The sequence below is a fragment of the Acomys minous genome (genome assembly GCF_964271855.1).
Source record: "Acomys minous genome assembly, chromosome: 15".
In the NCBI taxonomy this organism is placed as follows: domain Eukaryota; kingdom Metazoa; phylum Chordata; class Mammalia; order Rodentia; family Muridae; genus Acomys; species Acomys minous.
This window is the reverse complement of record NC_140497.1, coordinates 33,832,197-33,853,151: the sequence shown is the minus strand read 5'-3', so window position 1 is coordinate 33,853,151 and position 20,955 is coordinate 33,832,197. Positions and strand designations below refer to the sequence as shown.

Sequence of the window (20,955 nt, the reverse complement as noted above, 5' to 3'; positions counted from 1 at the left end):
TTCTTGCTGGTCTTTCCCTTCTGCAGTCTTAGCCATTTTGTTTATTTTGACTATGCGCCTTAGTTATTGTTTCCAGCCCTCCTCATCTTCTTCCACCCTCTTCCGAAATGCCACCCGCCCCGCCCTTCCCTCCGCCCCCCACCCCCTTGCCGCAGCTCCCCGCTCCTTGCCCCGCCCTCCCGCTTGTTCTCCCAAGTTCTAGTTTTCCTTAATCAGAGGATATTTGGGGGAAGGACCTAGATCGCAATCTCCTTTAGGTCCAGTATCTCAGTTGACACTCATTGGCCATGTGCGCCCCCGCCCCCAAATTCTAGGTCACTGCAAGATGGTTGCAGTGCCTTGATCCTAAAGCAGAAGCCAGGGTACATCCCATCTCCCGGGGCAGCCAGCCATGCCCTAGGGCGGCAACTGATGCAGCTTTTGCAAGAGCTAGCGAATTTAGAATTTCCAAAGAGTCCGTTTCGACACCTCATTTGAATTTTCAAACAGACTGCTTATGAGACCCACAACACTTGCACACTTGCACACACTGCAAGGGTGTTTAACAAAAGTCTAAACAATCCACATTAGCAGGTCTCAGTGTGTCCGGAACTGGTGGTGTGAATTTCTAGTTTCTTCTCCATGCACAAGCCGTCCCGTCGTCATCTTTCCACACGGAGAGCCTTCTAGTGCTTTCGGAACTTCAGAGCTCAGTTGTTCCGGTCTTTTGCTTTCGTCTTGCCCTCTGGTGGTTGGCGCGTGTTACGCAGACTCCCTGCTGGCGCAGCATAACAAGTCCGCGGCGCTTTTCCTGCTAGCCTGGGAAAGGTGTCCTCAGGGCCTGGATGCAGGGGCGGCTGCAGAGCTTTCCTCCTCCAGAGCAAGGAGATCGGAGAGGACCTGGCACGTCCTGGAATCCTCTAGCTGAAGCTGGAAAATCCATCATCCCTGAGTTCTCAAACTCCTCTCCCGACCCGGGCGCTTGAACTCGAAGCAAGACTTCCCTCCGCAGATCCCCGCAGCGGCTGATCCTCACACGCCCACTACTTGCAAGGAGGGCAGAGGGGCGTCAGAGAGATGATCTGGCTGTGGTTAGGGCTGGTCGGGCGGAAGCTGTTGCTCTGGGGCGCAGCGAGCGCGGTCTCCGTGGCCGGCGCCACAATCCTACTCAACATCCTGCAGATGGTGGCGAGCTACGCGCGGAAATGGCTGCAGATGCGGCCTATCCCGTCGGTGACCCGCGCCTACCCCTTGGTGGGACACGCGCTGTTGATGAAGCCCAACAGCGCAGGTAAGGGTTTGTACAAGGAAATCCGAGCTCTAACTCGAAGGCTGCTGGGCTTCTTGTCAGTCTGGGAAGCCTATAAAGGGACTCTTTCCCACCTTGCTACATCGGGGGTCCTCACATCCCTCAGACCCGCTTTCTAATTGGCTGCTAGGAGAAAGGAAATCTTTCACTCTCCCCTAGAGAATAGATTCCCAGTTCTCCCAATTCCAGTTTCCACTCTGGTGCCTGCCAAATTACTTTGCGTCTCTCCCATCCTATAATGAACATAGAAAACATGCATGCATGTATATAACAGATTACAATATTTCTGTGTTGTTCTGTGGTTCCCCAATCTCAAAGTCTAGCTGCAAATATCCTCAAACTTAATACCGTTCCTCTTTGTCTCTTAGTTAGAAAACAAAAAAAGGAGGCCGGAGGTTCTTTGGCCTCAGACGTTGTAGAACTTGATCAATACGAAGTTAAAATCCTCTTGGCCTTTGTATTTTGACCCTACCCTTCTGAGGAAGTTTCACAAGGCCACTTCAGCAGACTCTATTGCAGGGTCCTTGAGGTAAATTTATAGGGCCAGTTTCAAAAACCTTATTAATTAAAGAGTGATTTAAAAAAAAAAAACTTGAAATAGTCTTTTAAAACGATGTTTTACACAAAAAAATTTTTTTGTTCTATTGATGTAAAAGATAATTTAAGTCAGAAAGTTCTTAAAAGTAGTGGTATCAATTTACCTATTAGGACAGTGCATTCACTCTTAAGGCTCAATGCCCACGGCTGTGTAAGACGGGACACCTAGAACCGAGGAGCTAGATTCAGAATGACGATTTTTACAAAGCCCTGTGTCAGAAGCTTAATCTTGCCTCAGATTTTTAAATTATTAATAGTTGTTTTACAGGCTGGCCACCAACTTTAAATCTTCAGATCTTTCATTGTCACTTATGTGATCCCAGGTGGAAACCTGCCCCGGCACAACCTGACACGAATAAAAATGGGACATCACGGGGAACTGCACACCAAAATATTTTCTAGCTGACATCCAAGCAAAGTTGTTGTCACTTCACCATCAGTAGGACTCATTGGAAACCCGGTCAGCACACTCGGGTGTGTTGGAACCATACTGATAAAACTCTTTTCTGTTCTGTTAGCTCAGAGAAAGCTCCCCTCCCTTCCACTCTGAGGCTTGCGAGTATAGCTTAACAATTCCACTGTGAAAAATCATAGAAGACAAAAATCCAGACCTCAGGATGCCCACTGGAGAATGAAGGGTTATTTGTGTGGAAAGCTGGGTTCTCAGGACACCAACTGGTATTTCTGGTCCCATCACGTTATGTAGAGTGAGCATCTGAAGACCTTGTAAGGCATTATTGTGTGTGTGTCTGTAGTTATTTAAATGTATCTTTTCAAAGGAGGATAGTGTATGAATCTAATAAAAAAAAAAAACCTCATATTTATCATGGGCAGAATCACACCATGCTGAGTACAGAAGAAACAATACAGAAAGCAAGTTGGTGTCTCTCTGAGATTTTCTTCGGTTACCTTGGTCCAGGCTTGCCAGCCTTCAGACTTTACTGCTTAGGGAAGCCCCTGGCTTTCCCCACTTCCTTGTCCCCAGCTTTTTGTTAGGCACACATGCATTTCATTTTCTGTCCCTGCTGCCACCTTAAACTGTTCAAAGACTCCGAGAGTTCTAATTCATCTTACATAGTTTTTGCACATTTGTCTAACATAAGTGCATTATCATAATTTTTTATTTTTTGAAGAAGCATCGTGTGTGTGTGTGTGTGTGTGTGTGTGTGTGTGTGTGAACACTGAAACATCCTTGAGGAACGAAGAGATCTGCAACCATGAAAGAAAAATCTCCTTGAGGCCTCAGTTCTTCTGGCACCTGCCTTCCCCCATTGTGGGTTTTCGTCCATTTCGTCCACTTCTGCTAGCTCTTGTCATGACATTTCAGATGCCAGCAATTATACAACAAGGTGCACACAATTACCATGATGGTCCTATGTGTTTATATATTTTAGTTTTTGAGCCATTTGTTTATGAGCATAGTTCATCTGCTCATGGTCTTCATAATATGCCTGGGTGCTTTGTGTGTAAAAACATGCGTTTATCATTGTTTGTTTTATTGCACAAATTGGCTTCTGAAGCATTCTAAATGTTTTTATTTTGTTTTATTTTATTTTACTTCTACCAGTTTTCCAGTAAACCACTTTCAAATTTTAAAGGAAATGTCTTTTATATCATTTTCACAAATTATTTTTTCTGTAATTTTATTTTCAGGCTGTTAGTCATTTACGGCATTAAATTTTAGAGATTTTGATCTTTTCTCAATTTCCTCATTTGAAGTATAAATGTTTGAGATCAAAATTCTATTTGGGAGGGTCATGGCCTTAGAACCCCTCCAACTTTACCTTTAGAAAGTCTCATATTTTGGAGAAGTCTTTAGTGACTAAGACCAGTTGAAAAGGAACTTTGAGCAGATAGACTTCCTTAAAGTCGTTCTCCTTGGCATGACCCTGAGTGAGGAAAATGGCCACTTATAAAAGGCCAGCAAGTACTGGGCTTGAGGATGAGAAAACGGTTGCTCAATTTTCAGTTATGAAACTGACTTATTTGGATAGTTGTTAAGAACTCTTTCTTGCCGTTCTTACTTATTTTGTTTATAGAACTAACTATTGCAATTATTTTAGGATTACAATGTAATTTAAGCCAAATTTCTAGATCTGTAAGAAGTATTTGTTTACAGTAAGTTCTTTAATTATCAATCAAGTATTTATTGAGGCCCTCTCTACTCGGCATTGAGCTCAGCAAAACTGGACCTATCAGAGCACACTATGGTGCAACCTCTGACCTGAGTGGCACTGGGTTTTATGAGTCTGTGCCTTTATCCTGTGGCTAACGTGCAGATTCAGGCCTTGGTGACCTTGCTGTCGGCACTGCCTGTGGATTCCAGCTGGCATCTAACTCTTACGGTTTCCCGTCGTTTATGCTAAATAACCAACTTTGCCAGGAAGGCCCAACTTCTGCATCTGACTCCTTCCAACCAAAGTTCCCTTCTTCCCCTCACACCAGAATGCTTTGAAACTACACCGCAAAATTTAAAAATATTTTAACACATACATACACACACACACACATACATACATACATACTTACTTACATATGCATTTAAATGTCTGTATCTATGTGTATGTATGACACATATGTGCAGTTGCCTGTGGAGGCCAGAAAAGACTGTTAGATCCCCTGGGGCTGGATTTAAGGTGGTCTGCTATCAGTGGTAGGAACTGACCCTGGGCCTTCTAGAAAAACAGTAAGTACTTTTACCTACTGAACCACCCCCCCAGCTACAATTTTTAAAAGTTTAAAACAATGTCTTAATTGAAATGTACTTATTTGTTTATCTTATATTTATTTATTGGGTCTATGTATGTGTGCTCATGGGCATACGTGCACACGATGCCACAGTGCATGTGCTGAGATCAAACAGCGTCTACCTAGAGTCACCTCTTTTCTTCCACCATGTGGAGTCCAGGGATCAAGCTCAGGTTGTTATGCATGACAGCTGACAGTTTTACTGGCTGAACCATCTTTACAGTTCTTTCCCTGAAATTTCGACCATACTATATCTACATACACACATGCCCATGTGTGCGCGCATGGCACATATTTTGAATCTAAGAGATGTTTGGAGTCTCTATTTTTTTTTCAATTGTGATACAATGGTTCAGATGTCAAATTCTGGAGTCTTGGGACTAAGCCAGGTTCAACCATTTTCTAGGCCCATGGCATATGGCCTTGGTTTATTAAGAATGTACATTTGCCACAGCAAATCCTAATATTTATCTTATAACAATATATCACTGTTACATTCATTACATTTACAGACTTAAGAAAAAAAACAAAACAACCTAATAGCTCTAGGGATGTTGCAGAGCTCACAGGAGCTCACACCCCCCTCTCTAACTTCCTTTAATGGCGATATATCACACGCCTTGTGTATCTGCTGAAAGGACATAGTGGATATTTGTACAATTCAGTGAACAAATTCTTGTCTTGGTTTGAGTTTGAAATGAAATATTTTTCTTCCAGAATTCTTTCAGCAGTTAATTCAGTACACGGAAGAATTCCGACACCTGCCCGTCATTAAACTTTGGATTGGGCCGGTGCCCATGGTGGCCCTTTACAAGGCGGAGACTGTGGAGGTGAGTGTATAGCATCAGAGTGGTTTGTTCGCTCTACAGGCTATGATGTAAAGAATTCCATCAGGATACATCCTCAATACATCCTCAGATACATCCTCAAACCTCATTACATTCACTCCAAAGAGCATTTCATTCGCAAAGCGTTGTGCAGGCTGTGCAGTGATTTCTTGCTGCACTGTAGCTGCAATCCCCATGCCTCTGTGAATATCCTTATTAGGTCTCCATAGACTTGCTCTCCTTTGGAAAGAACTCTTCTCAGCGAGATTGTTGTTGTTTTGGGTTTTCAGTGTTTTGTTTCGTACTGGAGATGAAATCCAAGGCCACTGGGGGGGGGACATGCAAATGCTCTTCTATAAGGTCTGTTTTTCCTGTTTTCTAATTTTGAGACACTGGCTTGCCCAGGGTGACCGTGACCTCATCTGATAGGTCTAGGCTACACTTGAACTTGGCTAGAGCTCTCCTGCCTCAGCCTCCTGAATAGCTAGTGCAGTGGCTCTGTGCCAAGCCTGGTGTATCAGGCAGCTTTAAGAGGTCTACATTCATGACTAATACAATAAAGGTGCTTTTGTTATGCTTTGCAGGGTCTCATATTTTGTTACATATTATGGTACATTGACTAGTGTACTAAGCCTATGGAGCATAAAGGGAGGAAATTAAAACTTGATGTTGTTTGCTCAAGAGTGAGCCTGGAAGTGGTGCACGCCTTTAATCCCAGCACTCGGGAGGCAGAGACAAGCAGACTGCTGTGAGTTCAGGGCCAGCCTGGTCTATAAAGTGAGTCCAGGACAGCCAGGGCTACACTGAGAAACCCTGTCTCAGAACAAAGGAAAAAGAGCGAGCCTAGAGGCTTCTGAAGTTTTCTGACCTGATGTCTGAACAGAGGTTTTCTTGGACACTTAGTTCCATTGCTTGTGATGAAACACCATGCCCAAGGTCACTTATAAGAGAAAGCATTTAGTTTGAGTCACAGTATTAAGTCGTTATTGGATGAGAACATAGTCACAAATGAACTGCAGTCACAGTATTAAGTCGTTATACATGGGATGAAAGTTTGATCTCTGAAGGCAAGCTACAGGCAGAATTCTCGGAAAAATTGTTCTTCCAGTTCTACGCCCTTTGTTTTACTAATTAAGGGGCGTGTCTATCACAATGGCCATTGATGGGGGGTTGGTAATGGCGGACTATGCTGAAGGAGTGGCATGTCTGAGTGCTACTATGGTTTTAGTGATTCTTGGGGAAGGCAGGGTGCCCTTTACATTCAGGAGACCATCCCTCTTCTGTTGTCAGGTTGTGGTCTTCTGGTGCCAGCCCATGGGGTGGCTTTTCCAAGTCGTGCTGAGGTCCAGAGAGAGTCTGTAGCAAAAAGCAAAGGTGTGGATCTGCAGGCCCAAGTAAAGAACCCAATAGGAGATAGGTACTTGTTGAACTGTTGAGGGAGGTTATGTAAAACTGTGTAGCTTTTTTTATTGTTGTTTTGTTTTGTTTTGTTTTTTAACTTTTTGCTTCTTACTGATACTTTGCCACAGTTAGGGACCTTAGGGAGGGAAGTTGAGGGATAAAGAAATCCTTTATTCCCTAGCTTCCATTAATGTATTTGAGTTTTGAATAATAAATGGGCCCATCAAATTATGGCTTGTCCTTGACAGTCCTATGGAGTGCCACGACAGCATAAACATCCGAAGTTGGCAAAATGAGATAAAAGTTTTAGGTATATCAGTAGGATGTCAACAGTTTTATTTTGTTTGGGGACCTCCATTTCCGAGAAAGCAGATGATCAGTTATCTAGAAATAGTTCCAGAAGATGCATGAGTTTCTGTAGTAACAAAGATAAAGTCTTTGCCCCAGTTACCCTGAAATCTAATTTTAATTCTTCTGGTATCTCAGAGTCATAAGAATTAAATGAACCACAGAATAGTAAATGCTGATTTAAAAAAAAAAAACCATTGATCTGAAAAGCAGACAATGTCCTAGTCTACTCCTTTTATAATTGTAGTTGTTTTGATATCTAAATCTATCTTTTTTTTTTAATGTCTTCTTAAGGTAATTTTGACCAGTTCGAAGCAAATTGATAAATCATTTATGTACAAGTTCCTACAACCATGGCTGGGACTAGGACTTCTCACAAGGTAAGAGAATGAAAAGAAAAAAGAAAGAAAGAAAGAAAGATGAAAAGGAAAGGATATGGCTGCTCCAAGCTATGGTGGAGGAGAAAGCTTATTGCAGACAAAAGGGTGGGCTTAGGGGGAGACAGGTACATCGGGGAGAGTCCAGAGCCCTGAGCCTTGTGAAAGAGAGGAGGGAGGAGAAAGAAGCAGGAAGAGGAGCCAGGTGCTGCAGCCAAGAGAGCAAAGGTACAAAAAGACACAGGTAACCAAAATGGTTGGATTGATTATATAGGGAAGAGCCTCTGGCCTGAAGGCTTGAGGAGTGCTGGGGGAACCTGGTGACCAGATCCACTTAGGCACCTCAGCCATTTGTTCCAGGGCTTGAGACATAACAGTAAGGCAGTGTCTGATATTTTTTGGGAGGAAGACAGCCATGCAGGTGTCTGGTAACTTCCAGCTACGTTGACAGGCAGCCCCTAGGCAGGTATGCCTATAACCAGAAGTTGCAAGTTAACGAGTGTGAAGAGCACTCTAGGAATTAGGAGGTCTGCCACAGTGAAAACGTGTGGCAGAGGGAAGCTTTGAAAAGCTGGTGGGAAAGCTGGGCAGGCCAACATAAGTCCATAAAGCAGTCTTGCTCTGGCACTCAAAGTAAGCCTGTCCCAAGGGGGAGAGCTCAGCCAGGAAATGGCGTATTTAGTATACTATTTTTCAGGACTCCCACAGTAGAAACTAAGGCCAAGGTATGGAGCATGCGGGTGTCTGAAGAATAAACTTAGGGGAGGAACGGATTTTCAGACATTCCTCTTAGAAATGAACACGATATGCTCAACGTGTTCTTTTTTTTTTAACGAAAGTAATTTTAACTATTAATATCACAGAACAAGGTCCAAATATCTACACTGGCGGCGGCGGAGGGGAGAGGGGAGCGTGGGGGCCGGGGGAATGGCGGGAGAGTGAGAATATCATACACATACGCCTTCTCTTTCTCATTCTAGTGAGATCCCTGAGATGCTGTGGGTGAGGCTGTTTCAGAATTGCATTGACTGGGCTGGGTTTAGGGCCGCCATGCCCTGGTGGCTTGACTCCTAACGATGCCTTGTGCTTGCAGTACTGGGAACAAGTGGCGCTCCAGGAGGAAGATGCTAACGCCCACTTTCCATTTTACAATCCTGGAGGATTTCTTGGATGTCATGAACGAGCAAGCAAATATACTGGTTAAAAAGCTTGAAAGCCACGTCGGTCAAGAAGCATTTAACTGCTTTTTTCACATCACTCTTTGCGCTTTGGACATCATCTGCGGTAGGTCTGACTGATGGCGCGCTGCCGAAAGTCAACGGCCTAAGTAGAAAATAAGATTCCACGGGTAGGACGAATGAGGGGGATTGATTGGAGGGGACTCGGGTCCTTCAGGGTGGTGTTATTGATAAGCGCTTCCCTGCCCCCCCTCACCAAGAACTCCAAGCCATTCCTAGGGGCATGGCCAGAGCAGCCACGTTGTCACCTTGTGTGGAAGGTCTAAGGGGAAGGATGACAGGAACCGGAAGTAGGCGATGCAGAAGGGGACAGAAGAGCAAACGAAAGAGAGCAGAACAGGATTCGGTGTCTCTCAGTGTCCCCTGTCACCCATGTTGCTTCTTACCTGTATTTTGCAGAAACAGCTATGGGAAAGAACATTGGAGCTCAAGGTAACGATGACTCTGAGTATGTCCGGTCAGTGTATAGGTAAGTGGTGGTGTGTGGGGGGGGGGGGCTGTGGGCAGAGGAATCTTTTAATTTTTTTTTAAAAATTGTTATTGATTTGGGCTTTAAAACCATTGCTAATCACATCAATCTATGTAGTGCTTTCACTGTGTTTGAAGTGAAATGTCAAATTAAAAATTTCGCCTCGTAACAGGCAATTTGTTGTAAATGTAAATTATGGTCTATCTGAGTACTATGTTAATTGAAAATCTCCCAACTGCATCTTGATACCAAATGACAAAAGCAAGACATATGAAAAGAAATCATAATAGCATAGCAACTATTATAAGAAGAATGGTTCTCAAGCTGTGGGTTTTGACCCCTTTGGGAGGGGTTAAAGGATCCTTTTACAGGGGTTGCCTAGTGTGGGGATCAGGAATGGGCAGAGGTGAGATGTGGAGGAGAGGGGAGTGGTGACTGAGCCTGCGCAGAATCCCAGGAATCAGACTCTAGAGACCAGACCCAAGCGGCAGGTCTAGCTTCATTGTTCTGTTCAGTGTAAAAACAAAGCAAAACAAAACAAACAAACAAACAAAAGCCTTTAAAGGACTGCAGGGCCAATCAGACCATCCCGTACACCTCAAGCACCAATAGCCATCAGTCAGGTTGGTGTAGCTATTTAAAAAGTGTGTGTGTGTGTGTGTGTGTGTGTGTGTGTGTGTGTGTGTGTGTGTGTGTAGCAGGGGGTGACAGGGTGGGGATAGGATGGGAGGTGGGGACAGGACAGGAAGACGACGAGGTTACCTCGGAAGCCGTCACCATCCTAGCCTGGGATCCGTTTGGAAGCTTCATCAGTTCCTAGTGGATCAACATTGTGTGCGGTGGGTCAGGGTCTTTTGAGAAGTCTTAGGAGCTGCTGATGCCCTCACTCACCATTCTCCGTGGGCCTCCAAAAGGGCTTATCTCGACACTCACCACAGCCTAAGACCGTCAGAGAATGCAGAAATTTACTTCATGATTCATAACAATAGGAAAAATTTACAGTTATGAAGTAGCAACAAAATAATTTTATAGTGGGGTCGCCACAACATGAGGAACAATTCCAACTGGTCGCAGTGTTAGGAAGGTTGAGGAGCCCTGCTCTGGGGTAGCAGTGGTTACCACTGTTTAGTGTGTGCTTTTCTTTTCTACTGGGAAATTTTTGATACCATTTATTTTCTTATCTTCTGCATTGAGTGACTGCTGACTTTGCAGTTGAGGCAATCTTTCTTTTCTTTTTTTGACTTTGAAAGGGCTTAGAGTTATTCACCTAATAAGAGGTGGAGCTGGAATTTGATTTATACAATGTTAATTCATTCCTAAATTAATTTCATCTTAACAAATACTTACTGAACAGCTATCATCAGGTAGGCATCACCCCAGGTAGCTTTAACTGTCACAAAGGAATAGCATAGGAGATGGGCAATTGAATCAAGAAATAAAAATTTAGGGATTGTAACAGTTGTTGACAGAGAAAAGATTGAGTTGTTATCAGTCTGCTAAACATGGATGTGTTCTAGAATATAGTCTCCAGGAAAGGCCCCTTCAAAGAGCTGTCACTGGGGCTGTCCTAAAGAAGACAGAGCAGAACTCTGTCTGCTCTGTCACTCAGAATGAGAAGCAAGTGCTGGGAACAGCTTCATGGTGGCTGGTTGCTGTTGAGTATGCAATGTCTTATAAAAGACCACTTCTTTTTGTAAATCCTTTTTAATTACTTTGTGTTCGTACACATGTGTGTGAGGGTGCGTGTACCACAGCGCACATGCAGAAGTCAGAGAACAGCATGTAGGAGTTGGTTCGTCCCTTCTGACATGTGTGTTCCAAGGTCAGAGCTCGGGTGGTCAGACTGGCTAGCAGGTGCCTTTACCTGCTGAGCCATCTCACCGGCCCCAGAGTTTTTAACATCTTTAGAATAGTGACTGCCTGAAGTGTATAGAGCTTAAAGAGAGGCAGATTCTATCTAAACCTTTGGTACAATCGTGCTAATGTTCCTGGGAAATTATGAGCTCACACTGTAGAAATAAAAGCACTGACCAGAGCAGGGCCATCTGCGTGTTTCACAGTGGGGTTTTTTTTTTCTTTGTTTTGTTTTGGTTGTTTTGCTTTTTAGTTTTTCAAGACAGTGTTTCTCTGTGTAGATCAGACTGGCCTACCTCTACCTCCCTGAGTGCTAGGATTGCAGGCATCATGCCCAGATCACAGAGGGTTTTTAATTTCTTTAATACATCCATTATTTGTTTCAGCTTCACGGTATGAATACTCGTCTATTATTTTTTACCATTTAGCATTAAACATGGATCTCTATTAGCTTGGAAGACTAATAGTCAATGTCATTAATCAAGGCCAGGAGCCAAAGGGCAGGAGATAACATCCTATCTCATTTACAGGATGAGTGATATGATACACAGAAGAATGAAGATGCCCTGGTTTTGGTTTGACCTTTGGTACCTTATGTTTAAAGAAGGACGGGAGCACAGAAGGAGCCTCAAGAGACTACATACCTTTACCAACAATGTAAGTAGTGTGTGTGTGTGTGTGTGTGTGTGTGTGTGTGTGTGTGTGTGTTAAACCAGACAAAGCATAGAACCAAGTGGAATTAAATGAACGCACAGTGTTGTGCAGCTATTACCAAATTTACACCCAGCTATGGGGCCACAGAGTAGACTATGTTTTCCACGAAAGTTAATTGACTAGTAATGCAAAAATGATCAGTAGTACACATAAATTATATATTCAACTAGCATCAATGAACTATTCACTGAGTGTCAAGTGCTGTACCCAGCACTGGAGATAGAGAAGGGAATTAAACAAACATGTTCCTTATCATATCAGAGAGTCGTCTAGGAGACCCAGTCATCCATAACAATAATTACAGAACGTTCTGTGGACTTTGAGCACTTACTGGCAAACAGGGCTCTGGATGAAATGGGGAAGGGTTAGAGACCCATGCAGGAGTGTTTTAGGAAGCCAGTTGTTCTCATGTGAAAGGACAACTAACCCAGCACATGCTATAATTTGGTGAAAACGAATTTGATAGTACTATTTTCTTTCCAAATTAAAAAATAAACAGGAGATAGGGTTTTTGTTTTAAACATAGTATATTCATCTTTGGGTTGAAGACATGTTCATCAAAAAGGAAGGTTTAATTGAAAATACTCATCAAATTGCAATTTAAATGTGTCGAAACATTCCCATTTAAACATATCCTTTCTTTGCTGTGATATTGCTTGAAATATAATGGGACTGCTTCTTTGTGATAAGGCAAAGCCACCAATGAATCACGTGGTTAAGTCAGTGGATGCTAAATGAATGAGGTAATGCCTCGAGATGCCACAAATACAGTCACCAGGTGGCAGGAGGAGAATAAGCAGGTCACATTTTATAATGACATTTCCCCTTAAAGGTCATGCATCAACAGCAGTAAGAACAAGCAGTGAATTCCAGACTGCGTAGACAATGCCATTCACTTTGGAAATATCGAAAAATATATACCCAGATATAAACTCTTCTACAGTCCACAAAGAATAAAAGAAAACATGGTATTTTTGCCCCCAAATTTCTGTGAAGCTACTCATTTACGGAGGATGACTCAATTATGCAACAGGAAAAAGAAAATATACATGAGCAGGACAGCTGTATGGACTGCCTTTGTTGTTAATTCAGATGTATCTAATGAACATTCTAGAATGCTTGCCAGTGTTCTTGATCTGAGGAGAAAATCCCTACACAAAGGCAGACTCTGCTAAGTGGATGGTGGGGAAACATTGTGGTTGTAGGGAAACATACTCATACTAAAATGCAAATTACAAAAGGCAAATATAATGCATGCCATGTGATAAGTGAAAGGGGCACATGGGAAGGAAAGGCAGGCACATGCAGACTGCTAGGGACAAGAGTAGGCTTGAGTAGGGAACGTCATGTCTTGTGCAGCTATCACCTGAGACCTGGACATGTCTAGGGATGCAGTCACAGGAGCACTCAATGGCTGAGCATTCTGGGTGCATGGAGAGCAAACCTGAAGGGTGGACAGGAATCAGTTACTGGCTCATTAGCTTGCTGTTTCCTTTCTCCATAACCTGAGGTAATCATCAAGAGTGATCAAGAATTACTATACTCTGTATCCCATTTGCACTTTCCCTCGTTAGCTCCCTCACATCGCTGGGGGATGTCTTGTAGACACCAACTCTATTCCCATGCTAGAAAGATTGCAAAAATAGTACTTGAAAATTCTGTTTGTCCTGTCATTACATTCGTATTTCATAGTTTCACCACATGACACCCTCAGTGATGCTTCCTTATCACAAGGGCCTAAGTTGTCACGGAAAGACAAAGAACAGAAAAAGTCAGGAAAAAAAATAATAAGTTAAAGAAGCCAACATGTTTTCATGGGAGAATGTACCATTAAGCCTCACCAAATGTCCAAATTTTGGATTCAACTCCTACAGGTCATTGCTGAACGGGCCAATGAAATGAAGGCCGAGGAAGACTGCACGGTTGCTGGCAGGGGTCCTGGTCCCTCCAAAAGTAAACGCAAGGCTTTTCTTGACTTGCTTTTGAGTGTGACTGATGAGGAAGGAAACAAATTAAGCCATGAAGACATCCGAGAGGAAGTTGACACTTTCATGTTTGAGGTAATTTTTGTTGCCTGGTAACTTCTTAATGCATTTCACAGCTCGGGATGTGTTGTGGTAGAAACAGCTGCTTAACACACATAAGAACTAGCTTCCATTCCCAACACCACCGCAACAAACAAGGAAAAAGAGGAAGTGCTGGGGAGATGGCTCAGCAATTAAGAGCCCTGGCTGCTCTTCTAGGGGACCTGGGTTCAAGTCCCAGGACCTACATGGCAGCTCGCACCTGTCTATAACTCCACTTCCAGGGGATATGGTACCCTCATACAGACACACATGCAGGCAAAACACCAATGCAAATAAAAATATATCTTACAAAACCCCAGAATACCTCCACAGAAATGAGACCATGAAGACAGCTCAGCAAGTGACAGTGTTTGCTCCCAAGCTTGACCACCTGAGTTGGATCCGTGGAACCAACATGGTGGAAGGGAGAACTCTACTCCCACAGGTCATTCTTTGAACACCACACGTGTGCCATCACACACACACACACACACACACACACACACACACACACCGGGAGGGGGAGAGAGAGAGAGAGAGAGAGAGAGAGAGAGAGAGAGAGAGAGAGGTGAGGGTTCTGGGGGTATTTGCAATACTGGAAGTGTAGCCTCAAGCTCTTCATCATCTACCTTTTGTGGGCCATTTTCTTCTCAGTGAGAGTGATTGAACCAAGGGCCCTGTGCATAATAAATGAGTGGTCTCCACTGGGCTGTAGCCCCAGCTGTTCTGCTGCTCTGAAGAGACAACCGTGATCACAGCAGCTCTTAGAAAGGAAAGCATTTAGCTAGGGCTGGCTTACAGTCTCTAGGTTTACTCCATTGCCTCATGGCAGGGAACATTGAGGCACACAGGCAGACATGGTACCCGAGAAGTAGTTGAGAGTTCTGCATCCAGATCTGAGGTAACAGGAAGAGAGACACAACCTGGCTTCGGCTTTTGAAACCCCAAAGCCCACCTGCAGTGCCACACTACCTCCAACAGGGCCACACCTACTCCAACAAGATCACATCTCCTAATCTCTCTCAAGTAGTCCAGCCCTTCATGAACAAGCACTTAACTACATGAGCCTATGAGGGTCATTCTTATTCAAACCACCACAGTCTCTATTCTTATTTTATTAACACAGACTTTGTGGAATAGCTATGAAGAGTAGATCATTAAAAGTACATCAAGAATCAAAAAGCCATATAAGAGCAAGGCAACAAATACATATCATTAGCATTTCACACCAGGCACTGAGACCCTACATCCCTACTTTGCCCCAGTTCTCACACAGCAACATATATGTACATATGTACCTATATACACAATATATATGTGCATGTGTGTATTGCAGACCTACATATCTAGTTCCCACCAATAACCATTATTCACCTCTTATAGAAACAGACAGGCTAATCTCATTCCTGCAGCTCTAGCATGTTTTGAAGTCTTGATATTGTCCTTTGTGACACCTCATAGGAGGCCTGCCATGTTTGATCACACCGCTGCGACTCCTCCATGGGTCAGATGTGGGCTGTTAACTCCAGGATTTCATGCCCTAGGTTCCAGCTGTTAAGTGGTCCAGCCATTACAGTGCTTCTGGCAAGTAGTTTTACTTCAGCCATAGGAAGCTCAGGAGACCTCTTCTCCCATATACTCAAATGAGGCTTTAATCCATGTGTTCAAAAGAAGCCATTGAGTAATTAGGACTACAGCCTTACCTTGCATAGACCAGTGACTTGCAGATGGCTGAGCAACAGCATGTGGATCATGTCTGTAGCCAGAATCACTCTGTAAAGGACTGCAGGTGTATAGAAAGGCCCCAGACAGATGAGAGGTGGAGAGAGGCCTGAAGTATGGAGTGGGTGGAGCCCCAGGATGTCCCGGGGGTGACTTGACTCTTACCAGAGCTTCACAGCAGAATGGTGCGGGCCCTCCCGCTTCGTCATCAGGCCTAGTGCTCATGTCCAATATTCACTTCCTTGGGAAGTTATGTGATTTTTAAAGAAATCTCTAAAATATGAATGATAGTAATGAATATTTCCTTCAACTATAGAGATTAAGTTCTACAAAATACTTAGCATTTCTAGAGGCTAGCCAAGTATTATCTTCAGCGGGAGAAGGTGCTCAGAGCCTCACAGATAATCCTTCGTGTTCAGCACCAGCCGAGGAAGCCTATGAAAGCAAGAACTCGAGGCAGAGCCTTGAAGCAGAAACCGTAGCAGAATGCTGCTCGCTGGCTTGCTTCTCCTGATGCTGAGCTACCTTTCTTGTATAGTCCACGCCCACTTGGGTAGGGATGGTACAGCACAGAGCAGGCTGGGGCCCTCCTACATCAATCACTCATCAAGTAAAGGGCCCCACAGATGTGCTTGCAGGCCAATCTGCCAGAGACAATTTCTCAATTGAGTCTTTCTCTGCCAGGGTGTGTCCAGTTGGCAATGAAAACTAACCAGAACAGCAATCCTCCTGCCTCAGCCTCCTCCCAAGTGCTGGGATTACAGTAGTGTGCCATTCCTGTCCAGCTAAGAGACTTTTCAAGTCTGTCTCTGACTGAGGTGAACAGCTACAATGAGTGATTTGGGCACTGCAGTCATACCGCAGCTGTGACATTCAGAGGGCGTTCGGTTCCTTTCGCATGTGCGCCCCAACAGAATTGTGCTTTTAAACATCTCCCTCTTCTATTTACAGGGTCACGATACAACTGCAGCTGCCATAAACTGGTCCTTGTACCTGTTGGGTTGTTATCCTGAAGTCCAGCGAAAAGTGGACAAGGAGTTGGATGAAGTCTTTGGTACATTGGGTGCTTTTGTTTGCACTGTTGGGGCCTCTGAGTCCACAGAAACAATGGTCGTCCTTGGTCCCTAAGGATGCCGTTATCATAAACAGAAAGCTTCCGGTGTAGACTCTTGTCTGTCTGCCCCTGGCTCCTGGACAAGGCCTAGGGAATTTCCTAGCAGGCATTTGACAGATGTCCTGACACATGTCTATCCCGGAGTGGGAGCTCCGGAGTGGGAGCTAAGGATGCATAGACCAATGAGACCGTTCACAACGGTCCTAATGCTTAATAGGTGAAGCAGGCACATGTAACCTACAGCTTAGCGTCTTGGCCTGTGCCTTTGAGCAATGCCAAGAAGATGCCGTGTGGGAGCACAGGACGCAGGTGGAGCTGGTTATGAGGGGAAAGGGAGAGTCCTTCCATGTGACTGTGCCTACATAATGACAGTGGTGATGGGTGATGTGGCAGGAAGGTTTGTTTTTACTATACGATAGGTGCTACCATCTCTAAAGTATTTTCCACATCCCAAAGGAAACCTGTACTGCTACACAACCACTCATCTTTCTTCCCCTTACCACTGCCCCGCCCACTGCCCCGCCCACTGCCCCACCCACTGCCCCGCCCACTGCCCCACCCACTGCCCCGCCCTTGACCAGCACTCACCATCTTACTGTCTGTCTCTATAAATGGAATCATATAGGACCTTTGTCTTTGTAATGGGACTTTATTAGCATATTAAATATATTTATTAACACATTAAATAAGTTTAAGATCATTGGAGATGGTCTTAGCTTATCTGGTTTCTTTGACTTAGCACAGTGCCTCGTTTTCTTTGATTATCCATGATATTAGAAATTCTGCTTTGCTCGTGGACACTGGATATTCTATGTTGTGGTCCTGCATTGCCCTTTGATGTCTCAGCTCTCTAAGCCCAGGTATTGCTTTGTTTTCATTTTACATATTTACTTCAACCAGGAAGGTCCCATCGCCCCGTCACCCTGGAAGACCTGAAGAAGCTCAAATATCTGGATTGTGTCATTAAAGAGACTCTTCGCATTTTCCCATCTGTCCCTTTATTTGCCCGGAGTCTTACAGAAGACTGTGAAATGGGTGAGTGTGCTTTAATGAGAGCGTGGGGGAGCAAGGGTTCTATGTCTGACGTCTAACCGGCTCCTATGTCCTGACACATTGCTCTCTGTTGACAGCCGGCTACAGAATCGCCAAAGGCACCGAAGCAGTCATCATTCCTTATGCCTTGCACCGGGACCCCAGATACTTCCCAGATCCTGAGGAATTCCAGCCGGAGCGGTTCTTTCCCAAGAATTCCCAAGGACGCCACCCCTATGCCTACGTGCCCTTTTCTGCTGGACCTAGAAACTGTATTGGTTTGTATCCACTCAAGTGGGTTTCACCTCTCAAGCCCAGGTGATAGATTTCCCATAAGAATCTCTGATGTACCATGTGACCATTACTCACAGGCAACAAACCAGAAAGGGCTCTGTGTTCTTTCCCTTTACACTGTAGTTTTAAAGGGTCATGTTAGGGCCTAGGAAGGCAGCTCAGTTGGTACTGTGCAAGCGTGAGGACTCAAGCGTGTCCCTACACGGCATGTAAAGCTGGGTGTTGTGTGCACAAGTAATCCCACTGGTGGGGAAGCAGAAAGCTGATCTCTGTGGGACAGAATACAGAATAGATGGCTTAAACGGATAGCAGCTAAGACTCTCACAGACCAGAAGGCTAAGATGTCAGTGCGTCTTCCAAGGTTTCTCTCTTCTGGTTTATGTGTGGCAGCTTGCTTTTTGTGTCCGGGAGCTGGCAGACAAGACAAGTGTTTTCTCTGTGTGTCCTCATGTGTAAAACATCATTGTCTTGGCTTCTACAGAGACCCACCTTAATGACGACACTTAACTCATTTAAACTTAACCATGTTATGTTAATCTTAAGGTCCCAACTTATTTAAAGATCCTATCTCTAAATACAGTGAAAACGCTTTGGTTTTAGCCACCCTCTCAGGGTCTTAGCTCTCCTCTGGCCTAGCTGAAGTGACTCATGGTTGTGCTGCAGCTTCTGGGTCTTGCATTTCAGCTGTGTCTGTAATTCAAGTGACGATATTTACCCTTGCTTAAAGGTCAGAAGTTCGCTGTGATGGAGGAGAAGACCATCCTTGCCTGTCTCCTGAGGCACTTTTGGGTAGAATCCAACCAGAAGAGAGAAGACCTCGGCCTGTCTGGAGATTTGATTCTTAGGCCAAATAATGGCATCTGGATCAAGCTGAAGAGGAGACACGAAGTCGAACCCCAGCTCAGTCCTTGAGCTGTGACCTCACCATGGTGAAGGTCATTCCATAAGAAACATGGCATTTGCAACTTGTAGATTATGGGATGAAAACGCTGAATCCTCAGATTTGACTATCTTTTCTTGTCCTCACTGACCTTGGGACCCAGTCTATCACTGAGAGTTTCTGTATGTTTATTACCAACACAGTTGCCTTCTCTTTGTCTCAAAAAAGGTACCCTTAGCTAGCTGAGTTAGCACCCAAATAAACATGTAGCAACAATTAAAACAGAGGGGTCATCAACCTGTTCAACTTCATTTGTTTATTATAATTAAGTCACATTACATCCTGATTGTTATCCCCTCCCTCTCATCTTCCAGTTCCCACCCTCCCTCCCTCTTCCATCCTATTCCCCTCCCCTAGATCTCTGACTGGAGGGGGTGGCTGGCTCCTCCCCCCACTGCCTGATCACAGTCTATCAGGTCCCATCAGGGTAGCTTGCATCCCCTTCCTCATTTGGTAGACACAAAAGACACAATTTAAATGAAATCTCAGAATTAAGAAAATGTGTTTCCTTGGAAATACATATATCATTTGAAAATGGTGGGTAATTAGGCTCTTCGGCATAAAGGGCTTAAGTTTTCATGATGCCGTCGGTGCTACCAGTTATGACACAAGTAATTGTCATAACACTAAGATTTTACCATAAAAAGCCGGTCCCTTGCATGCCTGACTCGTGTTCCTTGTTGACTGTGTGCTAGAGTCTTCTTTCTCTTGGTGGACACAGTCACCTTATGCATCATGTTATTGGAAGAAATTCCTCCACAATGCCCAGCTTCTCACAGCTGCCTGATTAGTGGCTTTGGAGTTAAAGTGGCCATGGACATTCTCTGCTCACGCACCATTGTATTAAGATGAGGGGCATGTAATAGAGGAGACAGTAAATTCCTGCCTGAGTTCTGCCGAGGATAGAAGTAGATAACTGTCCACACTGATACCTCTCCACTCCCTTTCTGATATGCTTTCTCCTATAACATAGTTTGGCTTTATCATTATAGAACTCAGGGTGATGACTGGATAGATTAGAACTCAGGGTTCCTGCCGTCTTAACGTGGGTGTGTCCTTCCTGTAATTCCTCTACTTGTAAAGCAAGAAAGAATCTTTTCTTCTATACTTAGTTACACTGTACTTTCACACCTGGTTCAGGACTAGACCTCAAACTCAGCTCCATGGAACATCCCTGCCAAGCTGGCAATTGAATTACACTCCTTGCATTTTTAATTGGGTATATAATACTCATATCCCTCATGCAGTGACTTCTAGAAACTTCTTTTAATAAGGAATTGGTTGTATGGCTTGTTTTGTTCTCAATTTTCCATGGCCTAGGAAGCAGAAGCAAGAAACAGAAAAGTCAGAATAAGTATCCACGAGTCAGTATCAAAGGAGAACAGTATGAAAACCAGTTATTTGGCAAGCACCATAGCATGCACCATTCAGGGCAATATTGCCAAACAAATCTGTTAGACTCTCCAGAGAGCCCCAGTGTACAGGATAGAAGCCCTAAGCCGATGAGAAGAAAAGCTCACCAAGGAGGGAGCTAGAAACTGCGAAAGAGTCCCAGGAAAGTCCCATCTCAAATGATTTGGGGTAGTTTAATTGGTTTCACTTGAACAAATGAGGTTCCTCTCAATTTTTACCATATATTTAACCCCCACCTTATAAGCTTTTACATCTTAAATATTAATTTCTTTATTCTTGTATTTGGTGTGTGTGTGTGAGTGTGTGTGTGTGTGTGTGTGTGTGTGTGTATGTGTGTGTGTAGGCACACACATGCCATAGCATGACCTACTTTCTCTGTTGAACTTTATTGACCCAAGCAGGGTAAACCCGGAGTTCTTCCCTGGGATTTGTCCAGCTGGAGTTGAAGGAAAGAGACAGTTAATCTTCAGAAGAAACTTCTGGTCACTCTGGAACAGCTTCTAGGGGATGAAT

At 44.2% G+C, this 20,955-nt stretch overlaps 1 protein-coding gene across 1 annotated transcript; it reads left to right on the top strand.

The window, feature by feature from the left end:
- Positions 1-563: 563 nt before the first annotated feature.
- CYP4V2 (cytochrome P450 family 4 subfamily V member 2) lies at positions 564-20,315 on the top strand. Its single transcript, XM_084759340.1, has 11 exons — positions 564-1,270; positions 5,351-5,463; positions 7,504-7,589; positions 8,680-8,870; positions 9,224-9,293; positions 11,678-11,804; positions 13,736-13,921; positions 16,601-16,703; positions 17,664-17,798; positions 17,894-18,073; positions 18,817-20,315. The coding sequence occupies exons 1-11, from the start codon at positions 1,057-1,059 to the stop codon at positions 18,999-19,001; spliced, it is 1,590 nt and encodes a 529-aa protein (XP_084615466.1). The 5' UTR covers positions 564-1,056; the 3' UTR covers positions 19,002-20,315.
- The last annotated feature ends 640 nt before the right edge of the window (positions 20,316-20,955 follow it).